This window comes from Juglans regia, chromosome 6 (genome assembly GCF_001411555.2).
Source record: "Juglans regia cultivar Chandler chromosome 6, Walnut 2.0, whole genome shotgun sequence".
Taxonomy (NCBI): Eukaryota; Viridiplantae; Streptophyta; class Magnoliopsida; order Fagales; family Juglandaceae; genus Juglans; species Juglans regia.
Genome location: NC_049906.1, coordinates 22684812 through 22709117, shown reverse-complemented (window position 1 = coordinate 22709117; position 24306 = coordinate 22684812). Strand labels below are relative to the sequence as shown.

The 24306-nt window shown below is 33.4% G+C and overlaps 2 protein-coding genes across 2 annotated transcripts; both read right to left on the bottom strand.

The window, feature by feature from the left end:
- Positions 1-5145: 5145 nt before the first annotated feature.
- On the bottom strand, positions 5146-8090 carry LOC108998300 (pentatricopeptide repeat-containing protein At1g79540). The gene has a single exon (XM_018974820.2). The coding sequence runs from the start codon at positions 7881-7883 to the stop codon at positions 5508-5510; it is 2376 nt and encodes a 791-aa protein (XP_018830365.1). The 5' UTR covers positions 7884-8090; the 3' UTR covers positions 5146-5507.
- Positions 8091-20857: 12767 nt separating this feature from the next.
- Positions 20858-21333, bottom strand: LOC108998328. Its single transcript, XM_018974855.2, has one exon. It carries the CDS (start codon positions 21272-21274, stop codon positions 21026-21028), a length of 249 nt encoding a protein of 82 aa, XP_018830400.1. The 5' UTR covers positions 21275-21333; the 3' UTR covers positions 20858-21025.
- Positions 21334-24306: the final 2973 nt, after the last annotated feature.

The window sequence follows — 24306 nt, the reverse complement described above, 5'->3', positions numbered from 1 at the left end:
TCTAATCTCCTGTTTTATCTCATTGATTTCTTGTTGTATATCTTGTATCGTAATTTTTTGTTTGTCGGTTTTAAATCTTCCTATTATTTCTGAAAAATTATAAAGTATTGAGGATGTCATTACTGACGTATTTTGATTATTAAAAATATCTTTTAACTTTTCTAAGTAATCTTTTCTTTCTTGAGGGTTACTAATTTTGTCTATTAATTATAATATAATGTCTTCTTGTTTTGAAAGTACATTTATAGTTTTGTTACAGATACAATTATCCTTATTTAGACAATTATAAATATGTACTTCATCTTCTTCGGATTCAATATCAGAAAATTGTTTTGAAAAACTTCTTTTTATTAGTCTTTTTATGACTTTTTAGTGGCTTATTATATGTTTATTTATCTTTTATCTTTTTATAGGAGGTTTGTATTTTCTTTTTTTATTAGAATAATTCTTATAAACTCTCTTTCCTTTTTTGTGTCTTTTTGAATGAGCTAATAATGGAGTATAACCAAATTGTTCACAAAATGTACCTAATTCCTTTCTAGTAAATTTCTTTTCTTTCTCCATTTGTTTTTTTAATCTTAAATCATTGTACATAATTAATCCAGTCCTATTAATTTTACTTATTATATCATCATATGTGAGATTATGAAAATCAATAGTACCATCTTATCTTAATAATGATTCTCGTACCTTTTGGGTGAAATAATATGGAAGTCCGACTATGAACTTTTCCCTCCAGTATAGCTGTTGACAATCATTTCTGATCATAACTTTAGTTAGAAATACATCTTTATACCAACAGAAATCAGATAATTGGTTGCATTTTAAATTAATCAATAAATCACTAGTTCTTTCTTTGAATTGAACCGGATCGCCAACAAAGTGTTTAGTTAATACATATATCAATGTGTTTACAACATCTTCTATAGGTAAATCATTTTTGGTTTTAATCACTTGCATGTTTTCATCATATTTATAAGCAGTTAATATTTGTGACATTTGTTCATATGAAAGATAGTAATCCCACCAACCTTTTAATTGGCCAGTAAATCCTGTGATAATAATGTATAATATACAATATTAGTATCACTATATTATTATATAATATATATATACACTATATGTAGTAGTAACACTATAATAGTATAATAAATAATAATAGTATGTATTAATATATTATAAGAGTTATTTCATAATATATGTATAATAGTATAATTAACTTAATATGTTAGTATTAATATCACTATTAGTATAGTATATAATATTAGTAATAATTTAGTATCAATGTATTATTATATAATATATAATATATGTTCCATAATGTATAGCATATAATATTAGTATATTGACATACTCTAAGTTAGTAACAAATTAGCAATTAACATCATAATTTTTATTGCAGATTTTTTGTATAATATTTTTTTTTATAGCAGAATTTTTTATACATAGCAGAATTTTTATAGCAGAATTTGTTTTACATAGCAGATTTTTTTTTGTAAAGCAAATATTTATAGCAGAATTTGTTTTGCATAGCAGATTTTTTTTATAAAGCAGATATTTATAGCAGAATTTTTTTACATAGCAGATTTTTGTAAATGGTAACATATTTTTAATAAAATAGATTTTTTTTAAAGCTTTTTTTTTTTTTTATAAACAAATTTTTTATAACAAATTTGCAAAATATTTAAACCAGAAAACCGGACTGAATCAGACTAGAAACTGGTAAAACTGGAGGAATCGGTTTAGGAGGGTAATCGGTGCGTAATCGATTTTGAAAAATATAAAACCGGTATATACCAGTTTGATCTTAAATTTTATCTAAAATTAAATCAGATCGAACCGATTACACCCCTAGAAGGGAACTGAGGGGACTTGATTGGTGGCCTGGGGCTGATTTTAGGATTTATTGGAGAGGAAAGAATGTCGTTTCCTGTGGTTTGGGCTGCTGGGCAGATGGGCTTTTTGAGCCCATTGGCCTTTCTGGCTAGCTAGGCTTCTTTTTTTTTAATACCTATATAAATATATACGTATTTAATATACTATATATACATACATGAGACATATATATACTGTATACACATTAAGATTTGTAGTATATTATACTATGACATTTATATTATACACACTAATACTCTATATAGCTATAGTGATATTAATAATAACATATTAAGTTAACTATACTATTATAAATTTATACTTATAACTCTCATAATATATTAATATATATTAGTAGTATATATTATACTATTATAGTGTTACTACCACATATAGTGATATTAATACTATATATAGACTATAGTCATACATTAAGGAATATAATAATACATTGATACTAAAATATATATAGTTATAGTGATTTAGTTATAATGATTAATATAACTATATAATAGTATTAGTATTATCCTATCAGTATAGTTATATATTTGTAATATTAGTTATAGTGAATAAGTGATTTAGTATAACTATAGTCTATATTACTATATTAGAGTATTATTATTCATATAAATATTAGTATTAGTTATAGTGATTAGAATAACTATACATTAGTATTTGTTATAGTGAGTTTAATTTATTATAACTATATCATTGACTATATCATTGATAGTGATAGTATTAGTATACTAATACTAATAGTATTAGTAATTTAGTATTACTATATCATTATTTCATATGTAATTATTTAGTATAGTGATTTATATAGTAATTTATATATAGACTTAAAGTATATTACTAATAGTAAAATATTATTAGACTATTAGTATTAGGCCATAAATTGTAAATTGTAATTAATATACATTAAATACCAATGTATATTAGCATTACTAATTTACTAATATACTTATCAATTTGGTAATAATATTTAAGTGATTTTCTTTCGTTTTTGGTAAATAATATTTTAGTGATCTTATTTACAACTTTGGTATATAAATTCAAATCTTTTTTATATTTAGGATTTGTTTTCAATTTTAAACTAATTTTAATTGATAAAAAAATATTGGTGTGATTTATCAATTTCAGTTTAAAGTTTTACAAGTTCAGTTTATTTTTAAATTAATTTATTATTTATCAATTTTATGATTTATTAATTTTATTTTTAAGTATTTTTCTCAATTTAAGTAGTTCTTATGATAAAATGTTATTAATATATATATTTTATGTTTAAAGCATATGACCAATTAAATTTTTATGTTTAAGATTAAACTTTTATTTTATAAATTATAATAATATTCTCTTATATATAATTATATTTTATAGTATTATATATATTATATAAAAAAATCTATATTTTTTTAATATCATATATAATATTAAAAAAATAATTTAAAATACATATTATATGGAACTGGTCCAGTCCGAGCTTAAAAAGCCTAGAATTGAAACTGGACCTGTTTCGGCCGATTTTCTCCTTACAAAAACTGATTCCGAACCAAACCGGTCCAAAACTAGACCAGTGTTCAAACCGGTCTGGATCAATTTTCCGAGTTATTTTTACACCCTTAAGAAATATGATCAAACCTTTTCGGTTTTGGGTCGGCCATCCGCCTTTATTTTACATATTTTTCTCTTTCTTATTTTAATACTTTACTTTTTAATATCTTTATGCTTTTGAATTATTATCTTATTTTATTTTCATGTTATATCTAGTTTTTTTTTATTGTAATATTTTAGTTATCTTTTAAAAAAGTACTTTATGATTTTTATGTGTTTAAAAGAATTTTCATCTAAAGTTTGTATTTTATTAATCTTTTTTAATTTAGTTAATTTTTTTTCTTAGTTTTTGTAACTTTATTTGGCAACTTTATTTATGCTATTTCATTAAGTTTTTTTTTATAATTTTGTTCATATAATTTCACTGTTCATACTTACGTGGCATGTTAGCTCTACATTTTAAAACTTTAAAATGCTGACTAGATGTACAGATTCCATGTGCTCTTCTCGTGTCGATATTTTTCGTCAAGAGATCGACAAAGGAACCATTTTTAAATTTGATCCAAACCACATGTGTTAGTTATAAACTTTTTGGACTCGGTTGGATAGTGAAATGAAATGAGATAATTTTAGATAAGTTGAATTAAATATTATTATAATATTATTTTTTAATATTATTATTATTTTTAGATTTAAAAAAGTTGAATTGTTATATTATATTTTGTGTGAAAATTTAAAAAAGTTATAATGATGAAATGAGATGAAACCATCTCTATATTCAAGCAGGGCATGAAATGATGATTTTCCATTAAAATCAAGCTCAGTTGGTTCGATTATATGAAATTAAGTTTGAGTTTGATTCGAAACTTGATTGAAGTGTTTTCGGATTATAAAATATTTTATTAATTCTTTAGATTTTAAGATAGAAAAATTATAAAAGAATCAAAATAAGACAATTATTGATTATTAAAAATATACCATTAATTAAGCAAAGTTACAATTAAAATTTATGCAGTTTTCTTTCTTATAAATCACAATTATTATGTGTGCCTAGTTTGAGTGTAAAGTATTTTGAGAATACTTCGCTATTATTTATTATTTTATTATTATTTTTCACATAGTGGTTGTATTTAGGTAGTGAAGTATTCTCAAGTATTTTATAAATAATAATAAAAAATTAATGATAAAATATTAAATAATAATGAATAATAAATAAAAAAGAATAATAAAATAATAAATAATAGTGAGATATTCTCATAATACTATTCTCAGTACCCAAAGATCTTAATCTTTTTGGAGGGAGAGCTTGATGTGGCCTCCTGTTTGATAATTGAAAGAAATTGTGACGACGAGCAGCAGAGATCTGCCGGTTCCTGGAATCAAGCAAACTGATCCTCAAAACTTCAAATAAATATGGTTTGTTTAAAGAAATTTATAAATATAATACCATATCTAAAGAGGTAAAAAGCCATGGGTGTAAACAATCCTTTGGATCCCACCCGCTCGTGAAAAGTTAACGATTTAACTAGTTTCGTATAGAAAATTTTTCGAAAGTACGGTACACGGGACTAGGATTTACTTTGCAGAGGTAGGTCTATAGGACCCCTGCCTTGGAGAGGTTCCCGACATATAAAAAAATAATAATAATAATAATAATAAAATATCTAAAGAGGTAAAAGAGAACCAAGCTGAATAAACCATATAATGAACTGTGGAAACAGCTTCTAATTCTTCATAAAATGAATTTCATCCTGCTGTTTCAAGTCAGTAATGTTACAAAAGGTTCAGGTATGCATTACAAAAAAGTTATTAGTATGCATAGGAAATTATCAATGTCATCGACTTCCTCAGAAGTACACCTTTTTACTTATTAACAAACCAATTCCACCCCCATGAACCTACACAAGCAGTCGGGTAAAAATAAAAAAATAAAATAAAAAAAATCTCGGGGAGGGAGGTTGGTGTCCATTTTAATCAAAACTATTGTTTTACAACAGCTGTCCCAATGAAGTTCAGCTAAAGAATATTGTACCAGAAGAGTCTGTCCCTGACTGTAAGTCATCCACCATAGGCAGCAATCATCCAGGGGAAACATTTTCCGTGTCCCTTGTGTTCCAGCTACCACTACCAAGAAGAAGAAACTTTGTAGACGGGTAAAGATGGACATCCAAATCATATCCAAAAGACTTCATTCTACTTACAAGGCTTGGGACATGCTTCTTATATCGGGAACGAAGTAAGCATTTTAGCAGCTGGTTTAAAGGTCGTGGTGACATCATGAAACCACTCTCTAAGGTATATAGGAACACATTTATAGCCAGGTCCAGATTCCCTTCCTGGCATAGACCATGAATCAACTTTGCACAACTTGGGGCAGTGATAATGACCTTGTAATCCTTAAGAATTGAAAATATTGTCATAGCTTCGTTCATTTTTCTTACCTCACAAAATCCAATGAGCAAAATGGTATATGGACTCGAGTCAAAATTGTTCAGTTTAAAATCCATTTCAAGTATGCCTCGGATAACCTTCCCCACTTCTCCTTTCTCAAAATATTCCTCCACTGCTCTGATGGCTTCGTCTTCCGTGCCTGGAAGGTTTCTCAGATACTTTAACCAAAGACTAAGAGCTAATGAAACCTTCCCTTTCCTGTTTGACCAGGTCATAAGTGATTTATAAACTGAAAAGCTAGGTGTAATCCCATTCTTCTCCATTTGATGGAAGACCCCAAATGCATCCTCTTCTCTGTCAACCCTTTGAAGCCCATCTATAAGTGTTCCATATGTAATGGAATCAGGAGATAAGCCTTTCAGTTGCAGGTCCTTGAAGAGCTTGAAAGCACCATTGATGTTCCCAGTCTTGCAAAAACCATTGATCAGAACGTTGTAGGTTGTGATGTTGGGCATGGCCCCACCACTATCAGCAAGCCGCATGAGAAGTTTGTAGGCCTTAAGAATTAATCCTGAATCGCACAGTTGATCTACCATTTTTTGGAGGCTGGCACCATCAAGAACTGGATTGGAACCTTGAGAGAGCCGGAGAAATATAGAAGGATTTCTCCCTATCTCCATCTTGTAGAACAAAAGATGAGCTTCCTCAAGCTGGCCGGCCTTACAAAGTCCATCAATAAGAGCATTGAAGGTCACAACAGAAGGAACACATCCAAGTTTCTCCATCTCATTAAACATCAGTTGTGCCTCCTCGACCAGCCCATTTCTACACATACCACAAATAAGAATGGTGTAAGTATAGGCATTAGGAAAGCAATCCTGCTTTGAAATCTCAAGTTGGAGGGACCGAGCCTCATCCAGAAGACCCATATCACAAAACCCTTTAATCACAGCATTGTAACAATAAGTATCAGGAACCAAATCCCTCTGAGTCATCTCAGCCAACAATTTCAAAGCCTCCTGAACCTTGCCTCCATCAGATAACCCCCGAATCATTATAGAGTACAAAACCAAATCCGGCTTTACATCCTCCTCGAGCAATTTTCTGAACCACGCATGTGCTTCGTTATATCTCTTAGCTCTAAACAAACTATCAATCAAAGAACTGTACCCATTGAGTCTAAGTGCATACCCATCCCTCTCGAAGGTTCGCAAAAGTGCATATGCTTCATCAATCCTACCTAATTTACAGAATCCGTTAAGCAAAGCATTGTGAGTAATATCATCGGGGCGCCCACTCTCTCTCATCATATTGAACAGTCGATGTGCCTCACTGGGCCTCTCTCCCTGACACAATCCCGATATACTAATAGTATAGGTTCTCTTGTTGGGCAGGATACCCCTCTGGATCATTTCGTCAAACAGCTTGAGTGCATCCCGGGTCTTGCCAGTTTTGAAAAGGCCATTCATCAAGATGCCGTAGGTAGCCGAATCAGTAGTACAATTTGACTTCAACATATTATTATATATTGCTAACGCTAACAAAAACACCCCCTTTCGAACCATAATATTCAATATACAATTGTAGGTAAACACGTCAGGCTTACAGTCGTAATCTTTCATTGTCGAGAAGGCTTCGACGGCCTTTTCGGCCATTCCCATCTTCGCATATCCTGCAATCAACACAGTAAAAGCATTGGGAGTGATCGGTATCCGAGAGTTTTTGAGGTCTTGGAGAGTTTTCCAGTACAAGTCAAACCCATGTTTATCCCTGACAAGCATGTCAATGACAAGATTATCAGAGGCCCGGCTACGGAGACCTTTTTTCTGCGTCGCCCAGATGAAGAATCGAAAACCCTGCTGCGGGTCCCGGTGTTGTTGGATGACGTAGGAGACGATGTTGGATGAGAGAGAGGGGACTAGGCGTTCCAAGGCGGGTTCCATTGGGCTAACCTCATGGAGGATGGAAATGACTTGATTGGAAACAGTAGTTTTGAAATGGCTGAAACATTGCAGCTCTGGTGAGGAGGCGGGTGTTCGGATGAACAGAGTCGAGAGTTTCATCGCCTCATTGAGGTCGTGGAAGCGGCACAGGCAGAGATCTTACTGTTCTTGTGGAAGATCTATCATTGCACTTGCTCGGATTGGAGTTGGATTGAATTGGATTGGTTTGAGAGTTTTGCAGCAGTAGCAATTGGCAAAGCTATGGAGTGAAATGCTAGTCTCCGTGAGGTGCAGAGAGCTATGGGTCATTCAACTCTTGGAAGGGAACTCAGCATTAGCATTGATCTGTACATACGAATATATATATATAAAATCACATCTTTTGTATAACTACTTTATCATTCGAACAAAATTAACATTCACTACATATATTTAACATTAATAATATAAATACAATAATAAAAAAATATAATTTTTTTATATATTATATTAAAAATATAATAAACTGAAATATATATATAATATATTATAATAATAAAATAAATATACAAGTAAAAGTTTATTATGTTGTTGAAGGAGGGATAAAAGAAAATGATTGTGAGAGAGAGAGTGGGAGGAGAGAGAAATAATGAATAAAATATGTTTTGTAAAGTGAATAGTAGTTATCCAAATTTAGATAAATATTATTCATAACTAGCTAAATATTTGAATATGCATAAGCAAATATAGATGATTTTAGAGTCATATTATGTAAATATGACTTTACATATACATATATATAGACCAATATGGATACTCTAAATGTTATCATGACTATATATAATATGAGAACCTCTCTTCAGATTGGTCATCGCCCGGGTTGTAAAGGACACACTACGGATCGTAACGGATGGCCTTGTTTGGGTAACGAGATGCGAACACTCCAAATTTATGGTAATTTTCTTCTTAAACATTTTCAAAACAAAATACCTTCTAATTTTAAATTTTTAATATTTTTATTTAATTATTACCTAATCATTATAATTTTTACAAACTTCAAAACAAAATATTAAAACATAAATTTATACAACAATCCGGAAAGAGTTATCCCAGCCCACGCTGGTGGTTTGAGGCCTCAAGGATGTAGTAAAAAAGCTCACAATAAATAATACATAAAATATAAATAAAGAGAGACATACGAATTTATGTAGTTCGGCATAAAAACTTACATCAAATGGTTGTTTGAGGGAAAAATCCACTATGATGAGTGACTTTACGATTTCTCATTGCCTCACTCATCTCTCAATACAATTGAGAAAAATGAAAATTTTGGAGATTGAAAAAGTTACCATCCTTCTGAAGAGAGGAGAATTTTGGAGTCACTGTGCGTAGTAGAGCCCCCCAAATATGAAATTCCCTCCTTTTATAGAGTCTCTTTCATTCCTTGGAGTAGGAGTGTCAAATTGTATTTTCGTGCCGTATTAAGTCATGAATATTCAACTATATAGATTAACCCTAACCCAACTCATTAAGCTAAACGTGTCAAGCTTCCAAACTTTAACTCAACTTATTTAGATAATAGGTCGTGTCGTGTCACCCATTTTGACCAGTTTAATAAATAATTAGAAATATATTAACATGACACGACTCATTTAAATCTGTTTGTTTCATGTAAATATGTTGAACTAAAACGCATAACTCATTTGACTTGATTAATATAATTTCATATAAAAGTTAAAATCTATATTTATTAATAACCACAATATCTTAAAGAATATATATCAATATTTTTCAAATTTTAATATATAATAAAACCAATATTACTAACCATACAATAACAAATATGAACATAGATCTAAAATTATAATCCCAACAATAACAATAAAAATATAAGCATACTAAGAAAGACCAATATTACAACTTAACAATAATAAAATGTTAACTTTGAAATAAATTCTAAACGGGTCAAGACGGATTGATTTCATGTTAAGCAGGTTGACCTGTTATTGACACGTTTATAAGTCGTGTCTTAACGGGTCAACCCTTTTTGACCCGAACCCATTAACATTAAACCCAAACCCGCTAATTTCGTATCGTATTCGTGTTGGATTCACGGGTCGTGTCACATATTGTCACCTATACCTTGGAGTAATTGAGTCATACTTGCCTTATGAAACCCTTTCCTTTTACGTGTTTAAGTCAACTTATATTATCTATTCTTGACTTTATCTTTGGACTTGATTCTTGGATGTTGATTTTAATCATTTTATACCCAACAAATACCCGCGATTAGGGGTGTAACCGGTGCGGTTCGGTCCGGTTTTGGATAAAATCTAGGACCAAACCGGTATGTACCGGTTTTGTATTTTTCAAAACCGATTACGCACCGGTTACCCTCCTAAACCGGTACTTCTGGTTTTACCAGTTTCCGGTCCAGTCCGGTCCGGTTTTCCGGATTTTTTAAAATGTAAGTTTTACAATTTGTCACTAAGAATTTGTTTATAAAAAAAAAAATTTTGATTTTAAAAAAACTGTTTTATACTTTTATTAATATATTAGACTATATAATAGTATTAATATTAGACTATTGATATAGTTATAAGTTATATATTAGTATTAGTTATAAACTTTTAGTGATTTAGTATTAACATTTTATGTAATAATTTATAAATTATAATAAGAAATTATTTCATATATGAATATATATTATATATAAAATTTCACATAAAAATTTATAATTATACATTATATATAAAACTTATATATATTAATATTTAATATATATGAAATATTTTGTATAAAACTTATATATAAAATATTATTTTTTATTTTTTTTAATCAACCAGTCCGGTCCGGGCCAAAAAATTCCGGAACCGGAACCGGCCGGACCGGATCGGTTCAAAACTGGTAAAACCGATCCAGTTCGGTCCGGTCCGGACCGGTTTTCTGGTTTGAGTTTACACCCCTACCCGCGATTCTTAGGGTCGATTTGTTTAACAAGAAGATATTGAGAATCTTCAAGTCAACCGTTATAGAGATATTATGTAAAAATAAATATAAATTTTGGGAAGTTTCTTTATGTGAACGTTTTCCTGATAATCGAGTGTTCGGATGGTCGTATGTAACTATTTATTGTGAGCAAAGAGAACATATTTTCGTATTTAGCAATCGTTTTTATTTTTGTTGGCACTAGTGGATTTTTTGCATTTCGAGGCAATTTGTTGTTTGGGGGTTAGGGTGTGTCCATCGTAACTTGCACTTAGATGGTTAGGGAGTACATTGGCTCTCTAGGTCCATTCTAGGGAGTTGTTAAACCCGTCGACTTGCTCTCAAAGGCAACCCATTTTAGGGAGTTTTGCTTATAGGGTAATTCCTGGCCATGCACAATACACGTGTTCACGATTCTGTTTACATGAGATTGTGCATATTATCATCTCGTACATTATCTCTCATTAGCAGTATTGTCATAGTTGTTTAACTTATCTATGATTTCGTTTATCGGAACCATAGACTTTGATACAGAGATAGATCTAGTAGAGGTATCCAAGGAAGAATGACCAACTCAGCCCGAACAATAGATATGGAGGCATGTCTCCATTAATAGTAACTATGTTTGTTAATGCCAAAAATAGCACAACGGGCCGAAATGGGAGAAAAAGTCATCCCTGGTCCACAATAGTGTCTCGAGCCTCCATCGATGTCGTCAGATACCCACAGTTATTTGCGAGGAGTCAAAGGACTCGACTTTATAAGCGAGGATAGGGCAGTTAAGGGACTGTCACCGCCCAAAGTTCGCGGCGAGTCATGGGACCTGACTTTGTACGCGAGGGTCGGGCAATCAAGGAATTGTTACTGCCCATAGTTTGTGGCGAGTCAAGGGATTCGGCTTAGTACGGGAGGGTTGGGCAGTCAAGAAATTGTTACCACCCATAGTTTGTGGCAAGTCAAGGTACTCGGCTTTGAGTTTGTCTGTAGTAATCCACAATAAGTGGTCAGGGAGCCTGTCTACCCCCTAGGTCCATCTTAGGCATTTGCCAAGCTCGTCAACTCGCTCCTGAAGGTAACCCGTGCAAGGTAGTTATGGCACGAGTGTACACACTCTGCATTTGCTAGAGAATATGTTGCACTAGTGTTATTGTCCAGGTGCGAGTCCATTGACTCGGCTTTTATGTGCGTGATGGTCAGGCAATCAAGGGACTGTCATTGCCTATTGGTTTGCAACAAGTCTAGCGACTTGACTTTTGTAACACCCCACTTAAAAACCCCTTAGGCCTTCACCTTAGCCATGACCCTAGTTAATTAGGAGTTAGGCTATTTGAGAGTAAGAATATTTTTGGAACTTGAGTTGGCAAAAAGGATCGTATTCTTTGGGTTTAGTATAATTATTAAAACTTTAGAAGACATTTTTAAGTGCTTTATTAATTTTGAGGATAAGAAGTCAAGAGGCCAACAAGGGAATGACACATGGCATATTGAAAGTTTGCCACATTAATGGGCTAAGTAATTTAGATTAATTATTAAATGGATTTAGGAAGGCCCAAGAGATTGGTTTATTAAGGACCCAAACTTTTTGATTATAAAGGCTTAGGAGAGGCACTAAGACTCAAGCCCAACTTGTTGGACACAAGGCTATGGACTTGTTTGTTTTTCTTATATTAGGCCCAACCTAATAAGCATAAGGTTATTAGGCCCAACTTAGTAAGATTCAAGAATTTGGCCCAATTGAAGAAAGATCCAAAGCTATAACCCAACCAAGTGGGTTATTGAGACCAATGATAGGCTCAATAGAGCTAGACATAAAACTCATTGGTAAGCCCACAACCAAGGCTTGTTCATATGGCCCAATAAAAGTCCAAGCTTTGTATTTTATTCCATTCTTCTAAATGGGACTCACATACACCATACCATTGGTTTTCCTTCTTGCACAACTCAACCACACATCCCTAGGGTTCCCAATTCAACCTTGGTTAAGTTTTTAACTTGAGTTAAGATCACTATTCATCTCACCCATGAATAGTAACTCAAACATTAGGATTTTTGCATAGTTTCTTGAAACCTTTTTTTTATCATAATTTTTAAAATATGAAATTCTTGTCTTTTGCACTTATTTTTCATCACTCTTAGAAAACTCTTGAAGGTTAGGATTAACCCAACCCATGTCACATAAACCAAAGGCATGTCAATGCCAACTAAACAACCAATCGGCACCCTTGGTGCATCACCATTCAACACTTCAACAAACCAGCCCCAAACCCACGCCTGTTCCACAATTTTTCAAAGGCTTTTCTATACCTCTCAACCATCATTACATCCTAAAAAATTAGGCCTAAAAAGGATCCAAAAAAAGTCCCATAGATCAAGCCAAAAACCTAACTATTCACCTAGGAAGTGAGTTAGCTTCAAACCCGAGTAGCTTTGGCTCTTCAAGAATTTTTTTTGCACCAAAACAACCCCCTTCGCAAGCCACCACCCTTGTCATTTAGTCCCTTAGAAGGCCTCAAAGCACACAGGTGCTTGCTTGTCCAATTACCACCCTAAGGCAGCCCGACCGATTGGCTCAAAGAGAGGCACACTTGAAACCACTCGGCTGAACCATCACCCATTTCATCCCTTCCATTTTTCTGCTCAAGCATGATCACTTGGCTGCCAATCCCTCCTCTCTTCCTCACCTGAAAAATCCTTCAAATGATGGACATAATGCCCCCAATTCAGACCAAGGAGATGAGACAATAAGTGATAAAAAAACTAGACATCATGGGAAGAACCAAACCGTCGGCCATCTTCATGACTTCCTTGTTATTTGATTCTATTTTATTCAAATTTCTGAACCAATGCAGCACCCTAGACCTCTGGACACATTATAGCACCTGACCTTGATGAAATCATAAAGCTTTATATGACTATTCAGCTGACAAAGCATGACAAAATCTAGAACAATTTCACTCAACACTCCACCGCCCACTTCCACCACTGACAAGCCTTAACCTTCAGCCAAACCAACGCCTCTCACCCTCCATTGAGCCTTATATATACCCCTCTTCCGCACACAACTCTCTCAAGTTTTCTCTTGGTCTTCTTGAGAGCTATACACTCTTAGTGTGAGAAAGGTGAGAAATTGAGTAGGTTGAGAGTTTGATCTTGAAGTGAGTTTGTTTTTGGAGCATTAGAGCCATGTTTTGATGAGTAATCTTGCATTATCTCTTGTTGAGTATTAGATTAACATGTTAGTCTTTGATTTATGGCATGATAATAAGGATTTGATTGATTTATAAAAGGTTTTACTCAAAGTGTTGCATTTCGGCCAGATTTGAAGTTTAGCATGTATAAATTGTTTTGGGATGCAATTTTAGCAATGACATCTCTTGATATGATCTTATATGTTTTATTAATATCTTGAGGGATTTATTGAGAGTTTAAATTTGAGAAAAATAGCATGTCATGATAGGATTAGAAATCAGTATATTGTGTTGATCATCAAGCATGTTTCAGTTTTTACATGATTGAAGTTTATTTTATGAAGTCTTGGTTCAATTTTCCCAAGCTTGAGTAATGAGCATTTAGAAAAGCTTTGTGATTGGGATAAGAATAAAAAAATACATGATTCATTTAGGTTTTAAATCTCGCTTTAACAAGGAAAAGCTAGAAACATCATGCATATGCTCGATTTGATGGTTTTGTGATAATTTAGTTTTAATCAATGCATAAGTGTTGGGATGAATTCGTGAGAACTGAATCTAAGCTATAAACATGTCCCTCAGATCATTTTTATGGTTGCCACTTGATGGAATTTGAGCACACATGCATCTGTAGAGGTTATAAACTTGAGATCACAAATAAGCCTACAAAGATGCATGCCTCGGGTTGGTTGATTTTGGAATACTTTTGAATTGATTCATGCAATAATAAGGGCATAAATGGTTTTAGAATATAGAAAATATGGGGTTTGTGAACTTTGGTAAATTTTGGAGCTCAATTGCAAATAGTAAAAATTTAGTGCCCAAGTGGGAATTGAGAAAAATATAGGGGCAGTTTTGAAAATACTAATTTTGAACATTTTGATTATGAATATTTTCCATAGTTGTGTAACTCCTAACTTAGAATAAGTCTTATTACAGCCGCACCAATTTCCTAACACTTGGAAATTTTGTAAGTTGGTTTCTAACTTACTCTTAGATAATTTATTTATGATTTATGTATAAATGCCACATTCATGATATAAATGTCATTTTGAGTATGAAACATCATGTGACATATCATTGGACATTTAATTACTTGCTTAAATGACATGAGTAATTTTTTACCATTTTAGCATATTATATGAAATTTGTTATTTTCTCATAAAGCATACTTCACAAGCACATGTCATGAAAAATATTTTCAAGCATAGTATGAAAAATAAATAAATTATCACGACCCAAAAGGCTAGGATGAGGAATTATCCTAGTAAAACTCTTATGTCCACTTTAGAGTGAGTAAAAATTGAGTGGGCTTTTGGGTACGACTTTGCCACCTCCTAAGTCTTTTTGTGTAGTCCTGAAAAATTTGTACATGACAGCAAGGGTCTTGTCCTTGACCATTGCTCATCTTCATCTCGTTCTTTGCCTTTGTATGTTAGGTGACTTTTTTGAACTAGGAGCCTCTTAAGTTCGTTCTCACCCAAGTGCTTGCCTGCCCTCCCGTTGGATTGGCTGCAGTTTGCACACTATCGCTAACTTGTTTTTCACCCAAACTGAGGAAGGATCATCTTTTGGAAAACCAAGTGGAAGGCAAATATCATCTATCCATGAAATATCATCTTTCCTTGGAAGGTAAAGTTCCACAAAGATCAGCCATCCTCAAAATTCGATGAGGATGTGACCTTGACGTTGATGATCTTAGGAGCCTATTCTTGCCTTTCACTCAGAAAGTATAGGCTCCTAGGATCATTGTTTTCCACCTAAACTGAGGAAGGATCATCTTTGTCTACTCTCTTTCGCTGACGCAGTCCTCACATCCTCCCTTCATTACAAGGAATTTTGTCCTCGAAATTCGTAGGATGTGAACTTGATCTGGCCTAACAAGTGAGGCTCACAAAGTGGGGAATTCTCTATCGACACTGTCTGGAGCACATCTCTCCCCTCACCTCAATCCATTAACTAACATTCATTGTCCACATTCAAGACACAAGCTCTCTCTTCCGTCGGCTTCCACCACATTTCTCACGTCGAGGTGCCCTAGTCGCACCATCATGTTCTAGCATTTCTACTATTAGGTTCCTTGCCCTATGAGAACTCTCTTTGTCTCCACGATGCTCCTCCTCTGCTTGTTGTCATTCGACCTCCAATCTCATGTCCTCATGTCATTCTTCCAAGAACCATCACATTATTTTGAGTGGTACAACTGCCCTCCATGCGGTTCTCTTTTCTCACACCATAGCTACGCTTCTAAGTCTTATGACTCAAAAAGGGTAAACTAGTGGCCTATTTATAGCCTTACCCAGGTCCTAGATTTGACTGATTTGCCCTAGCCTTGAATGTTACAATGAACTTATTATGACTAGAATAAATATGGGAACTGCTCCCCCGTGACCAGCTCGCTTTCTCAAATAGAACTCCTTGTTTCTTACATCTCTCCACTACACCTTTACTAAGGGTATGGCCTTAGATCACAATCTCTGCTCCTTCCTATCTACAATTCATACTGGCCTTTCTACATAAGTGAGTTTCGGTTGCAATGGAACTAGATCCGGTCTAATTAACTGGGGTTGATGATCCCCAAAACTTCTTTTTAACAAGGAAATGTGGAATACGTCATGAATCCCTTCGTATTCCATTGGCAACACGACTCGATACACTATTGGGCCTACCTTCTCTCCATCACTTGGTATGGGCCAACATACCTTGGGCTTAACTTCCCTTTTAGCCCAAATCTTTTTTGCCTACTCTGAGCCGCAACCATCCTAGCTCGGATGAGCTTGACCTGCTCTGTCATCTCATGGACAATCTTTAGCCTAATCATTCTGGCTTCCACTACTTCATCCCAACATATTAGCGAACTACCCCTCCTGCCATACAATGCCTCGTATGGGGCCATTTGGATGGTCGCCTGGTAACTATTGTTGTATGCAAACTCTATGAGTGGGACATAGCTTTCCCAGGATCCTTTAAAATCCAAAATGCATGACCCCCCAAATATGTCTTCCAAAGTCTGAATGGTCCTTTTCGACTGCATGTCGGTTTAGGGATGATAAGCACTACTAAACCCCAGCTTAGCTTTTGTAAGCTCTTCCAAAAACGAGACGTGAATCTCCTTTATGTACAACCAAGTAAACTTACTTAAAGTGTCTGGAGTGTTTATCGATAAGAAGTGGGGACTCCTAGTCAACCCATCTATAACTACCCATATGGCATCTGTGTCACTAGGGGTTCGAGGTAACCCAACCACAAAATCCATGGCGATATCCTATCATTTCTATTATGGGATCAGCAAGGGCTATAGATTCTCAACCAGTCTCTAATGCTCAGCCTTCAAACCGAAGAAGGATCATCCTTGCCTTCCACTGGGCAAGTATAAACTCTCTTCTTCGCCTTCCTTATGTTCCTGGATGGTGGTCTGCTCTCTTTCGCTGACGCAGTCCTCACAATGATAAAAGACTTATCTTCTTAGATATTTTTGGTGTGGTTTCTTCTTGGTCTAAAACTCTATTCCTTCTTTCCCATTGTAACCCTCCACTCAGTTTAGTGCCTCCTTAGTGCAAAATTCGCCTTTATTGGGTCATGCAACCTCTTATTCAGACAATTTGTCCATCTCATAAACGGCGCCAAACTATTGATGCAATTTTCAACGATGTTCTTCACATACTCTACTAACATGGAACCAGAATAAGAGCTTTGGGGAAACCAATGGGAGATGCCTCCGATGGTTAAGTTAGAGAGGGAACTACTTCTCTCAGTAAGCAACTTAGAATCCCCTTATAACATTCTTGATAGGATATCTATTGCGGTTGAGGTGTTCTATTATGGCATTACCCTTTCAGGAGCACGATTATTGGTACCGATTTAGGAGTGTTACTTTCTTGAGCTTGATTCTGCCATTGACAGTGCTTTTCAAACGCGGGTGTCTTGCTCTTACTTATTTTATGGATTCTAGTCTTATAAAGATACGATTGGTTAAGATTAGCCATTGTAAACATGACATCTTCTTTTGACTTTATCTCTTCCTTTCTCTTGGCAATGGGCTTCCAATGGGTTAGACCCAGTTCATTTTCTATCCAATAATGATCAAATTGGTCTCTTCATCAGAAATCAATTAGAAAATAGTTAAATACCACATAAGAACAATGATGATTTGATGTCCTTAGTTTGACATGACCCAATAAAAGCCAATCATTTGGTCATGTTCTAGACTTTTACATCCTATGGTCAGGAAGTTTTGGCTTATTTCCAAACTTCATTTTCTATCTTGAGTTTTAGGTTTTTGTAGTGTCAAATCTCAAACGTATTTTATGCTTGGAAATAGTGTTTACATCCCTACTAGGACGGGCTCAACTTACCCATGAGGCCCAACAACCGAAGTTAAGTCAGCCCACAAGTTAGAGAAAGGGGAAAGAGGCACGGGGCCCCTAGAGAATGAAGTAGACGTGGAATGATGGAACGCTGACATTTCTTACACTGCCATGCACACACACGTAATGATAAGGCCATACCGCCCTTATGTATTGACACGAGATGCAGATAGGGATCACAACGAAGTGCCCTGTCTCTGATAGTGTGTGCGACGCTGCACTTCTCCTTGGCAAAGTGTGTTGAAGGTGGCCGTACTCATCAACCTACCACAAGGATGTAACTCAAGAAGGCCACGCCACAACAACAATGACGGCGCAGAGGCCCACATGAAAGATAGGCACCTCTAATGCGGGATACATAAGACCCCACAATAGGCAGTATAAATGCTAAACACCAGGTCAGAATTAAGATCCATGCTCTCTTGCACTTAGGCATTGGAGGTGTCCCTTCCACTCCGAGCTCATCATCTTCTTTGTGTTGCAGGTGACTGAGTCCAATACCCGGTATGTAAAACACGTTGTTAACAATACTAATTGTATTTCTATGTTTTTGTTAATTAGACCTTTTATATAATACCTGAAATACCAATCAACCAATTAGGCAAGGGGATGTATAACAAGAGAGAGGGAAGACATTGCGGAAAAGAACGAAAAAAGACATATAGAGATAGAGGGAAGGGAGGGCAGAAAAATAAGGTGTGTATAGGCTAAGTATTATTTGAAGAAAAAGAGAGGAGTGTGTATGCAAGTTGTGTACATATTAAAAAAAGGGCGAGATCGAGCCCCATCACCGTAATTGCTCGGCTGAAGACTAGAACTTCAATGGTCAAGTATATGTAGTGGTACGTTATATAGCCATTTAGGCATCATTAGATCCTCTTGATTGCATTTCACTCTCATGGTATTGGATTAGAATAAACTATATATATAATAAATATCTGACTAAGTATACTCATATTAATTACATAATTGTCTACAACTCTACAAATCATAGCATGCGTAAATTTGCACAATAAGTCGAAAAGAAAGAGAGTTAATGCGTAAATTTGCACAATAAATCGAAAAGAAAGAGAGAGTCGTCTCGGCCCATTATATGGTAGTTTAAGGTTCCTCGATGGTATGGTAAAAAACCACGATTATAATTTGAGTGCTGTCGAATGTTCAACATCTATGGAAAAAAATAATAAATAAATATATAAAATATAAATAAAGAGAGATACACGAATTTACATGATTCGATGTAAAAATTTACATCTACGAATCATTTTAGGATAAAATCCACTTTAATGAATAATTTCATAGTCTCTCATTACCCCTCGTATCTCAAATCTCTCAACATAATGAAGGAAACTTCAATTTCTAGAAGTTTAAAAAGATATCATCTCCTTATTGTCCTTCTTTAGCATAATTGAGTCATACTTATAATTTTTTAAAAGCTTTTCTTTTTACGTGTCTCGACCCAGCTTGTTTTATACCCATCACATAAAGTTGGATACATCAAGCTACTTACAACTCTTATATGATTAGAAAAAAATCTATATAAAAAGGGAGAAAGAAAAATTGTAGACTAATTCAGTTTGGATCTCTAACCAATTAAATGTAAACCCATTCCTTAGTATACACTCATTCATCTCATCACCAAAAAAATAATAATAAAAAAAAATTATATTTACAATTTGAAAAATATTCTTAAAAAAAAAATAGTCTTCAATAAAGAAAAAATATATTTACAACTGTGAATTATGCAACTGTTACGTAATCGCAATAAAATATAAGATCCAACTCTTATCTGATTAGAAAAAAATCTATATAAAAAGGGAGAAAGAAAAATTGTAGACTAATTCAGTTTGGATCTCTAACCAATTAAATGTAAACCCATTCCTTAGTATACACTCATTCATCTCATCACCAAAATAATAATAATAAAAAAAAATTATATTTACAATTTGAAAAATATTCTTAAAAAAAAATAGTCTTCAATAATGAGAAAATATATTTACAACTGTGAATTATGCAACTGTTACGTAATTACAATAAAATATAAGATCCATATGAAAAAAATTAATTTTTTAATAGTAAACTCCACTTTTTTTAACTTTTTTTCGAAGCGATTACGTAATATTTACGCACTTCACAATTGTATATAAAATTACTTCTTAAATTATTCTTACAAATTAATCAAATCCCAAAAATATCATGTGTGTTCGATCTTTCGCGACTATACAGAGATAGAAAATTTGTACATCTATTTTTCCTCCCAACCCAAGATTTTGATACGCCAATTTCAATTATTATTTTAATAGAAGTTATGTTGTCTTGAATACACATTGATTACAATTTACATCCAACATCTCCATATAAATCTTTTCGTTTTGGTTCAAATTCTACTGATTTTATAAGAAAAATAGATTTTTATGATTAATTTATTGCAACTAAAAGACTATTTATAATTAATTTTAATTATAAATAATTATTTTACTGAAATTAACTGATCGTAAATAAACAATTTTCTCTTGTAGAATCAATAGAATTTGCCACGCGAGCAGCAGACCTGATTCATTGAATCAAAATATTGTTTCGAGAAAAGAAATTAGGATTTTATTCAAATATTAGAAGGATAAAGGGTTCTACATGAAATACTAAAATGCATGGAAGCAGATTACAGCACAAGTTTACAGCATATATACATATACATATATATATATATAGAGAGAGAGAGAGAGAGAGAGAGGCAGGCAAATTAGCCGGTCCCAGTAACGCCGGGGTCCTGCTTCTCCTGGTCTTTAGCGAAAACAAAGGCAGGGCCAGCGCCAACTCTTCCAGCAATATTATCATCATCGACCTTGTCCTGCTCCTTCTCTACCTGAATCATACCCTGATCCTCCTTTGAACGTAGGTCTGTCTTCGTCTTGTTCTCTCCGCCCGGCACCGACTCGTACGTCGTTGGAGTCTTCAACTCCGGCGGCATCGTTCCCTGTACACCCGACATCACTTTATCTTATATATATAGATGACCTTATTTTCTTCCTTAATTTCTTTTATAAAGACTGTATTTACGATTAGCTTTCGATTGAGAATATATATATAGAGGACCGTAGTCTCTGCATGGAAGTGCCGGAATCGTGTGGCTTCCGAATAAAGGCCACGTTATCATTAATCTCAGTCAACGTGGCATTCAAAGAGTACTCGCTCTGTGCTGTTCTTTTCTGTAATAGTGATCTCCGAGTCACGTGAGCAGCCAGCCTTTCACGTAAGCATTAGGGACAGTGCTAAGTCCACCAATCTCCGTTCAGTTCCGTTGGGAGCTCCCGTCACGTATAATTACTGTTTTCTTTAATTTTTAATATATTTTTTATGTTTTTTTAAAAAATTAAAAAATTACAATATTATTAAAAAAAAAATTCTTAATTATTAAATAAATAAAAAATTCCAACATTAAGAACAAGCGTTAAGAAGTGTGAGTATTACTTTCCGAGCATTAATGGCTATATATATATATATATATATATAAGTAATACTAACTTGGAGGTTGGGGTTATCTCAAATAATCCCTACGTGTGATTCCATCTTGATTCAATAATACCAAGAACCAATCCTTCCATTCTTTTCTTGTTTCTTGATCATTGTTCCTTACATCCCTTTAGCTTAACAGTACTTTCTAGAAAATTATTGAGATCTTCATCTCTCCTTATTAGATTTTCTGAAGTAGTAGATCCAACGAAATAATATTTTCTTTTATTGATCAATAAAGGTCTATTAACGTTATTATCAAAACTTATATTGGCAGTACCATTAAGATATTGTTGAATATAATCAAGATTAATCTCATCAGAAACAAATTTAGCAGGTTAAGATTCATGTTCCAATAACCATTTATTAGAAAGAGTAACATATTTCCAATAAATCATTTTAGGAATTTGGATCTTAGTAACAGAGGTAGAACTTTAGATTAGCAAAGTTTTGTCACCTGAAATTTTCAAATTAGCTTTAGGATGTAAATTAATTTTCAGCACTCTATAGTAAATACGATAAACTATATCAAGGGATTCACTCCGTTCATCCATTTCGTAACAAGATGTCAAGATATTCAAAGTTAAAGTTTTAAGAATATTAAAATCATCCAAAGCAAAGGTTAGATTAGGAAAGCAATCAAAATGAACTAGGCCATTAAACAAATACAATTGAATCATACCAAGTATGCTAATTTCAAACCTTCTTAATCTAGCATCCCTTAAACATAAAGTACAAAGGCATTTATATCCTTCCGAGTAAGGGGCTTAACAACAATTTGAATAGAACCAATTTGCAGAAATTTATAACTTTTTTCATGGGTTTTGGATATAACATAAGTCTGTTCAACAGCCTTAACATTAAATTTAGTCTTAAAAAGCATATTGAATCCAACTAGTTTTGTAAATAGCCTTACCATCAATCTTAGAAATACTCCATTTATTAAAATCAATGCAATTAAGTTCTTCAACAAAGTAGTTTTTCTCATTAATAAAATCACGGTGTAAACTAGATTTGGAGCTAACAAATGAATTGAGTCTAAACATCCTACTCATACTTAATCACTCTAAAACCCTAAGGTCAATACTTACTTAGGCAGTCTTTCTCTACTCCTTGATACATTTCGTAACACATACTCTAATTAACCGGATACTGCTCATGCCCTATACACTGAACAAGGCTTACTGTTTGGTGGTTGAAATACACTTTACAACAAGGGTGGCGCCAACAATAACAATAAAAAGACAAAATCAAGTAAAGGGTGAGGATAGGAAAGTAGAAGATAAGAAATGAACAAAAAGAATAAGAGCAATTCAACTATCACTAGCCAAATCGAGTTGGCTCTAATACCAGAAGGAGCGGAAGCAAGTAAAGAAAAAGGGGTAAGTAGAAAAGTAACCAGATTGACTAGAGTTGAAAACGGGACCAAATAACTGGAGTCAGAAGTACTTGATAACTGGAGTGATAGTGCAAGTAAGTAAATAATTAAATGTTGGGACCAGATAACTGGAATCCAAGTTGTAAGCAAGTATTAAAGAGCAAGATAAAAATATAATTGCAGTAAAAAAGAACAAGGTAAAAATACTGAAAATACTCACAGATTAGCAATTGAAACAAATGAAGTTCTTCATTTCAAATGAATAATAATACATGAAAACATCATAGGATTACAAAGGAAGAGTAAGGAAGTAGGGGAAGAGAAGTATACTTGGGTTCTGGAGCTCCTAAGGATTCCTAAAAAAATTAGTTGTTAAAGAAGAAGAAGAGACCTCTTCCATGTCTTCTACTGCTTCTGATTTTGCTTCTCCTATTATTCACAACCAGTTATCTGTGATAAAAAAGAGCTTTTGAAATTGATCTGATTTCTTTGTATGATAAGTATAGTTCTATTAAAAATAAAGAAAAAATAAAATGTTATCATGCTACTTTTGTTAACAAAAAAAAAAAAAATAAATAAATAAAATTACGTGTTAAAAGAAAATGAAAAGAAAAAATGCATGATATGCAAAAACATATACTATTTTTTTATTTAATTGAAAACTACTATATTTCAAAGAATGTTTCTCAAAATAGTTTATGTATGGTCAAAAAATCTAATTTTGCTACAAAAAACAAATCTATTGTTCGATCAAGCCATCCACCTCTTGAGACGGTTCTTATTGACCATCAAGGATCTAAGGTTAAAGCTTCCCCTTTTAAAATTCTCCTTTTTGATTCAAATTGTCCTATTTCTATTGAGACAAAAAAGATTATTGAACAAAATAATTTTATCCATAATTCTTTAAATATTATTGGTTAACAATTGGATCGTATCGAAGAAGGACTTGAAAAACCTATTAAGATTGAAAAACCTTTGCTCAACTTACATGAAACAAGGCAAGGTCTAAGTCTTAATGCAAACCAAGCCAAAAAAATTTAAAAATTTGACGAAATGCTTTCTGATTTACAAAAGGTAAAAATTGATAATACCAAGACTTCTACTAGTAACACTGCTTGTGTTATTAATAGTAA